Genomic DNA, 11,499 nt, shown 5'->3' with positions numbered 1-11,499 from the left:
GAATAGAACTCCGAACACACATTAACTGCGAAGAAACAGGTGGAGAAAGTGAGCACACATTGTTTTATGCATCCCTTCTATCTCTAGGGTTTGGATTTTGCTTCATATCTATATCAATGTCTCCGTAGACATGCTAATTTATATGCTACCAATTAAAATTCTTCTTTCATTCATTAAAAAGGAATCAAGAAGCCAGAAATCGATCGATAATTGTAAGAATAGAAAAGGTTTATGAAAATTAATGTTATGGAAAAGACTTCAACGAGTGGTGAAGTCAAAAATTTCTTATTTTTCGAATAATAGGAAAATTTTGGAGTTACATTAAAGTTATATGAATCTCTATCATCATCATCTTCTTCCCAGAAATACATCTCACATTAAAGTTTAAATTCTTCTTTCATTCAAGGAGTCTTTGATTTAGGAGTCTTTGGAATTTTAAAATTGATAGGGTTTTTTTCCTAATATTTAATATTTCTTAATCTTTTAATTTATTTTTCTCGAGTTTTCGGAATAAAAATCTAGTTAATCTCAATTTATATTATCAAGATTTGTGAAAGCCCGGTGTAGCAAATTAATAATATTGGTGTTACCAGTAATTTTGCTGCTGAGCTTATGCTTCATAATTTTACCGCGTGTTATTAGAATTAAACAAGAAAATTCAGAAACTAAACATAGGCAGGCAATAAGTTGTGACAGAACAATTGTTTAAATTTCTATTTGATATATAAATAATGGAAATTATTAACGTCCTGGTGTTAATTTGCTCATCACAGTTGTACCAGAATCTGCTCTCATCTCTGCAGGGATACAAACAAGTGATTGCAAGGAAAGCATAGGAAAATATCGTTTCTTTCGGTATGAATATGAAGCCTACGCGATCCTAATAGAACAATTTGCTTAATTTCTTATTTAATATATATAGAATGGAAATTATTAATACATGCTAGTTAAAAGAGACAAGAACCTAATTACTTAATCTGCTTCAACATAGAATTAATGTCCCTGTGATCTACTCTATGACGACTGATGGTGAGCAGAGTCCACAATGGCTTGACTTGCACTTCCAGTATGCACCGTCCTCACTGTTCCCTCGGCCATTGCCGGCTTTGATCATCTGCATCCATAACCTTGACGAGCACAAGGCATAGCTTCTGATCACGCCTGAAAGAATAGACTTGGACAATATCATCCACCTTTAGCGCTCCCGCATTCCTATCCAAAACATCATTCCAATTGGAGGTTAACACATAGGAAACGGTGTTATTCATCTGCCACCTCCTCAGCCTCATTGTGCTTTGATGAACGTTACCACCTTCAAGACCCAGTTCCACTAGCTTCACTTCTGTGCTCTTACTCTCGCTTTGGCACACCTCCTCCATCTCCATTTTATTCAGAAACTCATGGCCGTCCTTAATCTGATTCAAAGGCATTGAGAAGCGTTCCTGGTTCTTGTCCATGTCGGTCTTGAAGATTTGTTTCATTATCCTTAACTTGATTTCACTGTCACGGCCTTCTTGATAATTTATCGCGGATTTTATTTGAGAAGAGAAATCGGGTGGTGGACACAAACCCAGCTTCTTGAAATCCACCCTCTTTCCCATCTTCTTCATCTTCTTTGATGATCTCTGTCGAAGAATATCATCTTCGACGTCGATCCCTTGGCTTTTCAAGACTCGCTTTCTGCCTGCTGTCTTTTTCTCCTGGCTACTTTTGATCTCCGTTCTCAAAAGAAGATGATCTTCTTGATGGAATCTGATGCAGTGATTGTTTTTCCTGACAAGCTTGGGTCTACTTGCCCTCCTTTTCTTTGGTACAAGAATAGTTCCGAGTGGGTTTACAAATTCATCAATGCTGATAGTAGTGCTCTCGGCTTTTTGATCAGGACATTGGGTTTTCATGGAAGGAAACCCTAGTCTTCCACTTCCTCTTCTTTTCTTGGGTACGAAAACCCTACTGGTCAGGGTCTTCAAAAGCTGATATATTTCGGCACCGGTAACCAGCTTGGACGGACCCCCGAATTCCTTCTCCTGAGGATTTGACGCTTTTTTTTCATATTCTGTTTCCTTACTAAGCCCTAGATAATATTCATCAACATCATCAAAATATGGATGATAGTTTATGCCACGCGTGAGCAACATCTTTCTATCTCTTCTTCAACAAATACGGAAAGACAAAAATATGGCAAGAAACTAAAAAATCAAGACTGCAAGGAGAGATTTAGAGACAAAACCAAGACACTTGAGAAAGTAGATGGCTTCGTGAGATATCTGGATGGCTATATTTATAGAGAGAGAGAGAGAGAGAGAGAGAGAGAATCCAGGCAGGTAACAAATCCTTTTACAAACCGGATAGGTTAAGACAGCTAGCTATCTTAGTTCATAGCTTTCCGAGAATAATCAGGATACAATACGAATTAATTTGAATTTGGCCCAGTAAAAAAAGGTTTTCAAACCGAAAAGGTTTCTCCCTCGAATAATTTTACAAATGATGATATCTCTGTGATGACTATGCATCCCTACTACCATAAAAAAGCTTCAGTTTTTTCATGGTGGCACCGTGCTAATTAAGGCAGATAAGAAGCCAACTGGGAAAACAACGCTAGCAGAAGCAAAAAAAAATAAAAATTGCCAGAGGAGAAGAAGATGAGAACCGAGAAGAAGTTTCCCAAAGAAGGGAACATAATTCTGGAGCTCGATCCCCACATAAGGACTAAAACATTCACATACAATATTATGCCTCCAATAACAAAAATATTTCCTTGAACGGGCATTAGTTTTATTCTTTCTTTTCTTCCACTTGTAATTGGATTAACTTAATATCAGCATTACAGCACGCTCAAAATGCACAAGAATGAAGAGAAAAGTGACTTTATCAATAAAAATCTTGAAACCTAGCTAAAACAAATCCAAAAATAACCAGAAAAATAAAGAAAAATTCTAAACAATATTTTATAGAACTAATTTGAACATAAAAATAACCTTGATCTCTTCTCCTCTCTGCGAGCTTTACATCCCTTAAAATAGATTAAAAAAAAAAACCTTTACAAGGTTTGAAAAATCAAAATCTAAAAAAAAAAGGAAAAATAACTAAATCTATCTCAAACAACATTTTCGAGGTCTAATTTGGACGTCTTTCAAAACTTGACTAATTACAGTAGCTATGTTTTTTATAAAACTACGTCTCTAAAACCATTTAAAAAACTTTAACTCGATTAAATAATCATATTAAAAGTTTTTTTTTTTTTGCCACTACATTATTAGTCTGATATAATTAGATTTTTTTTTAGGTTTAAACTTGTTTTATTGATTTATAAATACATATATCAAATTATTTATATGATCTGATGATGATAAATGTCTATCTAATTATTTTAACTATTCAAAATCTTCATATTTTATCAATAAGTATTCATCCTCTATATAGAAAGGAATTTCAAAATGTCCCCATACAACTTTTCAGAAATTTATATATTCTTTGTGTCCTTATTTGCAAGATTAACATCTAAGATAGAAGGATCACAATATGTTTCTACCTTCTCAAATTTAATATCCAAAATATTAAAGTTATTTTCAATTCCTTCAACCAATTTATATTTTATTTCGATGTGTTAGCTTTGAAATTTAAAAATAAGAGATTTTTGTTTCTAATTATTTCCTTTGTATTTTCTCAAACACCTCGTAAATTAATGATAACATCAGTCTTTGGTTTTCCCTTATATTTTAGGAAAACAAATATATTCCTCAACTTTCAAACATAATCCATTCATCATAAGAGAATATTGTATTTCAAACCTAGCTCTACCATCTACATTTTGTCTCTTTACTATTTGAAAAAAATGTAAAATAAAAAAAAAAGTAATAACAATTTAATTGTTTATATCTCTAGTATAAAATTTGTTTGTAATAATCTTGTATAAATGATCTTTATATATGCTACCTACTGAGCTCTCTATGATGCTTTTTGAGCTCCCATGGCATCCCAAATGATCTTCACTCTTGCATCGTAAACGTATAGTGAAAAGAAACTAGAATTTTACAAATATTGAGGTTACAACCCTAAACAGAAATTTATTTTGAATATTAATTATATTAAATCTATTATGAAAATAAGCAATTTTTTCTAAGGTAAATGGATAGATAATTTATAGTTTTTGCTTACGAGACATTGCAAAATCATGCATGCACAAGTATCTTTTAGATACACTAGCTAGAAGATGTTGATCTGTTGTTTTAAATACTACTGTTGCGCTCAATTTGAAATGGAGACTCCTACGGTTAGACTTCGTTTTCATTTTTTTCCCTATTTCAAAGGTTCTGCTACAGACTTTGGATGTTCCTATCCATAATTGTTGCTTTTTCTGTGGGTTTTTTCACATTGTTTTTCCTTTCCCTTCACTGTTCTGGGCTATTTAAACCATGTCAATGCCTATTCATTTCCTTTCACAACTCTTTTGTGTCCCTCATACATGTGTTGTTGACTTGGTGTTCTGAAAATTTCAGTCTGATATGCAGTCTTTTCTGCTTCTTAGCAGTCGATCATTCTGGCACTGGGTTTTTGTTCTAAATGCGCTGGACATCATGTGTTGTTGACTTGGTGGTCTGAAAATTTCAGTCTGATATGCAGTCTTTTCTGCTTCTTAGCAGTCGATCATTCTGGCACTGGGTTTTTGTTCTAAATGCGCTGGATATCATGTGTTGTTCCCGTGGGACTATCTGCGAACATCTTCTACAAATCGTTCCTTCCGTTCCTCTTGCTCAGTTTTCGATGTAATTTGCTTCTATGAAAGTAGTTGGACTGCCACCAGATTATTAATTTTTCAATAGATAGTACGTACTACTATGCTTCTGTGAAACAATATTTGACTTAATTTTTCTGGTGAATTATATGAACACATCATGAAGAAATCATCATGTCGAACTATCTATCATCATTAATTTATTTTATTTGAGAAACATATAAAGAAAAAATATAAAGAACCTCTAAATATATTTTTCAAACTCAATAATATTATAAAAAGTTATTATTTTATTTTTATTTTTATTTTAATTCTTGGCTGGAGAAGAAGAAGAAGAAAACATGAAAATTGGCATGTCATACAGTCAAATAAACATGGATCATTCATTCATTAAAGCAATACGAGTCACATCTCCCCCTTCATTTATTTCCAAACTCTCAATTTCCACCCAAACCCGACCCCACCAAACATTTAAGGATTTATTCTCTTATTTCTTAAGAAAAAAAATAAAATTACCAGTGAAAACCTTTCACTCATGGTACTCTGACTGTTGTCATGATAGCTAGTGAAGAGAATGATTAATTTACAATAAAGATTAATAAAATAGACGTTTTAATCCATTGAATATTCATGAGAAATTGTTTTAGGAAAAGTTTGCATATTATATATATATATGTACATAATTATTGCTATTATTGCCATAAAAATCTGTAATCTTATTATAATCCAATGATTTTAAAATGTCACTATTATTATTTTATTTAAAAAATTATTATAAAATAAAAAAAATTAAATGATTAAATAAAAAGAAGAAGAATTAAATGATTATAATAAAGGCCAACTCCAAATTGTTTTGGTAGATTAAATTCTTTGACTTCCCCCCATAAGCACTGTCATCCCAAATTCAAAACATACAGGTACCTTAAACCAATATATCTTTATAGACTATGTTCGTTTTACCTGTTTTAATTTCCATTTCTTGTTTTTTTTACATTTATTAAATACTCTTATAGCTCTGTCTATATACAGGTACAGCCATGTTCTTGAACTTTCTTTGATTTGGTATCCATACTTTTCTTTGAGATATCATTCTTGGTAGGTACGGTTTGGTGGGTCTTCGTCAAAATTGTTTCTTTTTGGCTTCTGGTTTTTATTGTGTGCCACATAAAATTCTACTAGCTATATGAATATAGTAAGGCACAGACTTGGCTGGACTTTAATGACTCCTCTTCTCTTTGCTTTCTTGAGCACTGAAAGACAAGCTAAGGTTGCCTTACTTTCTTTGTTTCTTTATCTTTTTGGATTAGAAAGAAGATGGTGCTAGTTGTTTATTTTCATTTTCGTGGAAACCAAACAGCAAGTTATTTGTTCTGCTGATTGGATTCTACTGGTCTCATCTTCTCTCGTTGACTCGGTTTCCATGAGTGTTGACTAGCTGTTTGTCTCTTCTTTTGTTCTACTGGGTTTCTTGATGTTTTGGCTGGGAATAAATTTACCTCCTTTTGCTTGCCTGGAAAGTTGAGGGAAAGAACTGAAATAATCTAAAACCCTTTAGGATTTTTTTTTTCCAGTTTAGTTCTACCCTTCACTTCCCTGCACTTTCTCAGCGACCAGATACATCGGTTTATGTTGAATCAAGCTGTCTAACCATCTGTTGTCCTCGTCTTGAACAGGGTAATTTCTGAGACATCTACATAGAAACATTGCAAGGAGTTTGATTATTGAGTCATGGACAATACTGGAGGTGGTTCTTTCATGAGGAATAGGAGATGGGAGAGCTTCCTGGATACAAATTCCACTCCAAATGGGAAACAAACCCCAAAGATTTTGGTGAGGGAAGAAGTGGTAAAAAGTCCCAAGAGTGATGTTTATGTTGAAGATGATGGGTGGATTTCTGCATTGATATCTTGTGTAAGGATTGTGGTTTGTTTTTTGTCAATGATGGTCACAACATTCATTTGGTCCTTGATCTTGCTCTTGCTCTTACCATGGCCTTATGAGAGGATCAGGCAGGGAAATATTTATGGGCATGTTACTGGTAGAATGCTGGTAAGTGCCATTGTTTTATTATATTAGTTTTTCATGCTTGCTTGTGCTCTAATTTTGAATTTGATATTAATTCTGTCTTGTTGTGTTCAATGCATTTGTTTATGAATAAATAATTAACCATCAAGAAAAGCAGAATGAACGTTTGTGTTTGAATCCTGAGAAAACAAAGGGAAATCTTTGCACTTCATGAATTTCTCTCTGTTTCTCTGTTTCATGATTTTATTTTTTTGAGGTCCCAGATTCAATCTTCAAGTTTTCATCCAGAATATTTAATTTTGCTCTCGTACTGAATTATGCAAAATGTTATATATAAGGTACATAACAAATGAGTTTTTTGGGGTTATCCTAGGGAGAGGCACCTCTTTTCTCTGTTGCTCAAAAGGGGTCCGGGGCTTGGTATTGATTATAGGTACATATCTCCTGCAGATTTTTGAGAAATATACGGTGCTCAGTCAGGTCGGTAATATGCGGTGCCCACAAAACAAGACAGAATAAGCTTCATGAACTACAACCTTGCCGTTAGATTATTCGGTTTCGGCTAACAAACAATTTCAGCAATGTAGAACTTATCTATAATGCTAGAAGAATCTATTGTGGAAGATTAAATGAAATGGCACTTAATCTAGTGGAAGAAAATGTTAACAAGCTTCTGATAAGCTGTTATCAGAGCTAGCTGATCCTGGAAATGGAACCTTTGACTGCTTTGGAGTGAGATGAGTGTTAGTTGTATTGAAGAAATGAGGCCATCTAAAAGTGCACAATTTTCATTGCAGATGTGGATCTTAGGGAATCCTATCAGGATTGAAGGCCCTGAATTTTCAAATGAGAGGGCCATTTATGTCTGCAATCATGCTTCTCCTATAGACATTTTCCTTATGATGTGGTTGACTCCCACAGGCACTGTTGGCATTGCAAAGAAAGAGGTATGCATTCAGCTATCTGGTGACAATTCGTCTTGATAAATTAATCTGTATCTTATAAACCTGCTAGTGATACCACATCCAGATTGATAAGCTCTATTAACTTGCAGAAACCACCCTTCTGGGTGCTACCTCCTTACTTGTAATAAAATCACCCTGTTTCATGAGTGATGACATTGTTAGACTGTGTATCTGACCTCATAACTGATACTTTTGTTTTTTGCAGATCATATGGTACCCTTTATTTGGACAACTTTATGTATTGGCAAACCATCTTCGAATAGATCGCTCCAATCCTACTGCAGCTATTCAATCCATGAAGGAGGTTCTCCATCCACTTCTCCATATTATTGATGATATCTCTAGTCTATACATCTAACCAGTGATTCTTGTGCTCAGGTAGCTCATGCAGTAGTGAAAAACAACCTGTCACTCATCATTTTTCCTGAGGGGACTAGATCAAAAAATGGACGATTACTACCCTTTAAAAAGGTGCTTTCACAATTTCATCATAACATTCTGGAATGATGCTGAACTTGAGAAATTATTTCCCACCTGACATCATTTTCGTGTAACGTGTTCTATATATATGTTGCAATTCTGTTGTAAGACTTTTATTGTTCATTGAGAAAATGCTTCAGTGATAAATTTCCTTGCTTGATAGAGATTTTCAACCTTCCATGCATGCCTAGTGAGCTGCAAATGATGCCATAAGCAAGATCTGATTTCCTCTCTGCTTTTGTCAAGTACTTCTTAGTTATATTACGAAGACCAACGCAACAGATATAAGTATCGAATCATAATTCTTGCAGATAGAGCTAAGAAGTAAAGAGAAGAATCCCTTTAGTTAACTGAATTGTAACTTTGGATCTTTCTTTCCCAGATGTGGCTTTCCAAAACGTCTGTGTGGTGTCCATTGTGAAGATATTATACATCGCTCTTTTCCAAACTTGCATTCATACTATATAATTAACCAATTATGACTCCCTCCCCGTTTTTGGGTGTTCCCTTGCAGGGTTTTGTTCATTTAGCATTGCAAACGCGCCTCCCAATAGTTCCAATGGTCTTTACAGGCACCCACCATGCATGGAGGAAAGGCGGCTTACATGTTCGGCCAGCGCCTATAACAGTCAAGTATCTCCGGCCAATAAAAACTGATGATTGGACAGATGACAAGGTTAATGACTACGTCAGACTGCTCCATGACATATATGTTGAAAACCTTCCAGAGGCACAAAGGCCTCTTCATTAGAAGGTACCAGAAACAGTCACACTTCATGGTTAAGGCATTTCTTTTTTGTAATTTAATAGTCTTGGAAAGTCCCATGCTAATAGCTATTAAAAATAATCATTGTAACTTCTCGAGTCTAGGCCACAACGCGTCTGGTCCATTGCATATGTTAGTACCTCCTGGGCCTTACTTTATAGCCTAGACCCAACATCTAGTTCCTTGTGATTTTTTTATTTACACCTTAAATATACAAAAATTTCTCATGACTTACTACATTTTCATCTTATTAATATATATATATATATATATATATATTTATCTCACATTAATGTGATGCATTTCAGTATAAGTATACCTTCCAAGTGAAGTTTCGCGAAGCTTATTTGGGTTTACCCAGCGAGGAGGTAAGTCCACGCAGACATATTTGAAGAGGTTAGGAAATGCTTAAGATGAAAAAGCTGCTTGAGTCAGTGGCCTCAAAGGTCTTAATAAGTGAGGTAAAGGAGCATACTTTACGGAGAGAGCTTTATGCATTGCTAGACAAAAGTTTGTTTAAGATGGAGCAAGCTATCAAGAGCCATATATGGGTGGAAGAGGCAAGTGTCCTACGACACGAACCTCCTTGTTTTTATAAAGAATGCTAAGTAAAAGGACCATACAAGCGGCATTATTCTTCTAGTGGGAACCCAAGCTCAAAAAGAACAAGAATGGACCAGATCGTGGATGTCTGGTATATCCTGGAAGGTTTTTCACTCCTCTCAATGCCATCATCACTATGGTCTTTACCGTTATCAGGGGTAAAGAGTTTGTCCAGTATACCCCGTTTATGAAGGTAACTCCAAACACTTGCACCCCCAGGAAATTCTACTTATTCCACTAGGACAGGGGGGGCATGATATAGAAGAGTGCTTCACCTTGAAGAAAAAAATTGAGTGGATGATAGTCAAAGGCTATATCCAATAGTTTGTAAAAAGGAATCTCTATACCGAACAAGGTAAAGAAGAGTCTAGCTAACATAACTAAGCATTGCTTGAGATCAATATTATCTTGGATGACACCTCTACAAGGGGTGACAATGGAAGTGAAAAAAAGAGTATGAGAAACAAGTCCTTACTACTACCTGCCTTTCAAATGCATGACATGATCCTATCACATTTACTCTTGAAGATATGAAAGGCATGACTTTTCTCTATGATGATGCTCTAGTCATCTTTACTATCCTATCTAATCACGTGTTTATAGAGAGTTGGTGGATAAAGGTAGAGCAGTTAACATCCTCTTCAATAAGATAATGGCACAAATAGAGATAAATCCATTAAGATTAACTCTTGTGAAGACTCCTCTCATTTGAATCATAGGTTCAGGCATATTGATTAAGGGTGCTTTAGAGACCCTGTTACCATTAACACTTATCCCAAGTGCCTAACTCTTCAGCAAACATTTATGGTCATTGATATGAGTTTAGTTTACAATGCCATTATAGAATGCCCTTTCTCCATTGAATCAACACGATCATTAGCATGACCATAGTATGAGGAAACCAAGAATCCTTTAGGAAATGTGCCTCTTCATATCTGAAAGACAATAAGGCCTTGGTAGTATATCAGCAAGGTCTTGGAAAAGAATGAATAAAGGTAATGAATAAGGTTTCTAAAGAGTTGAAGGATATGTCTCTCATGGAAAAAAGAGACAACCACATAGATGGAATTCATTTTAGAACCAAAAAAAAAGCAAGCTTTGACAAAGCTCTTTAAAATCTAAAAAATAAACTTTATTTGGGCATTTAGATATGCCCAGGACCAGCCTCAGGGTGGTCACACATCAATTAAAAGTCAACTTAGCCTTTTCCTCCACCCATTAGAAGAAGATAAATTTTAGGGTTAAAAGGTAAAAGGCAATAACTGATGATGTGAATAAACTCCTCGCTGCTAGATTCATTCGGTAGGTGATGTACCCTGATTGGTTAGCAAATATAGTAATGGTGAAGAAAGACAATTGTAAATGGCGGATATGTGGGACTTCACCAACTTGAACAAAGCTTGCAGAAATGACAGCTCTCCCCTCTCCAAAATGGATAGAATTATAGACTCCATGATTGGTTTTGAATTCCTTAGCTCTTTGGATGCTAACTTAGGGTACCATTAGATCTTTATGCACCTACATGATAACAAAAAAAAACATATTTCATAACCAAAAGAAGGATGTTTTGTTATAAACTATGCCTTTTCGGATTGAAAATTATCGGGGCCACATACTAGTGAATGGTAAATAAGGTGTTTAAGCACTAACTAAGGAGGATTATAAAAAGGTGCATAAATGGTATGTCAATGAAGAACATGACATTTGAGAAACATCTCCTAAGTCCCTTTATACCTCATTTCACGCTAAGTTATCATGCTCGATGCAAAGGTTAAATACTTCACATGATTACTCTCCATAAAATACATGTCTTGGCAACTTAGTAAAATGACTTAGAGAGAAGTTTTAGAGAGTGGAATGAAAGGAAATATTTATATAGTGGGATGCCTTCCTTATCCTCTGCCATATCGATAACACATGTCACC

General features: G+C 34.9%; 1 protein-coding gene across 3 annotated transcripts; it reads left to right on the top strand.

The window, feature by feature from the left end:
* The first annotated feature begins 5,586 nt into the window (after positions 1 to 5,586).
* LOC133703016 (1-acyl-sn-glycerol-3-phosphate acyltransferase-like) lies at positions 5,587 to 10,127 on the top strand. Of its 3 annotated transcripts, XM_062127401.1 has the most exons (7): positions 5,845 to 6,002; positions 6,409 to 6,784; positions 7,558 to 7,707; positions 7,931 to 8,029; positions 8,104 to 8,196; positions 8,720 to 8,959; positions 9,280 to 10,127. In XM_062127401.1, exons 2-6 carry the CDS (start codon positions 6,464 to 6,466, stop codon positions 8,954 to 8,956), a joined length of 900 nt encoding a protein of 299 aa, XP_061983385.1. In that variant the 5' UTR covers positions 5,845 to 6,002; positions 6,409 to 6,463; the 3' UTR covers positions 8,957 to 8,959; positions 9,280 to 10,127. The 3 variants fall into 3 exon arrangements, with proteins under 3 accessions (XP_061983386.1, XP_061983385.1, XP_061983384.1); XM_062127402.1 differs by lacking the exons at positions 5,845 to 6,002; positions 9,280 to 10,127 and adding an exon at positions 5,587 to 5,652 and having other exon boundaries at positions 8,720 to 9,206; XM_062127400.1 differs by lacking the exon at positions 9,280 to 10,127 and having other exon boundaries at positions 8,720 to 9,206.
* The last annotated feature ends 1,372 nt before the right edge of the window (positions 10,128 to 11,499 follow it).

This window comes from Populus nigra, chromosome 9, assembly GCF_951802175.1.
Source record: "Populus nigra chromosome 9, ddPopNigr1.1, whole genome shotgun sequence".
Taxonomy (NCBI): domain Eukaryota; kingdom Viridiplantae; phylum Streptophyta; class Magnoliopsida; order Malpighiales; family Salicaceae; genus Populus; species Populus nigra.
The sequence above is the reverse complement of the archived record's forward strand: the minus strand, read 5'-3'. Positions and strand labels throughout refer to the sequence as shown.

Coding starts and splice junctions, on each gene's coding strand:
- LOC133703016 (XM_062127401.1), top strand. CDS start 6,464: ATGGACAATACTGGAGGTGGTTCTTTCATGAGGAATAGGAGATGGGAG. Junction 6,785..7,557: donor ATGTTACTGGTAGAATGCTG/GTAAGTGCCATT, acceptor TTTTCATTGCAG/ATGTGGATCTTAGGGAATCC. Junction 8,197..8,719: donor GATTACTACCCTTTAAAAAG/GTGCTTTCACAA, acceptor GTTCCCTTGCAG/GGTTTTGTTCATTTAGCATT.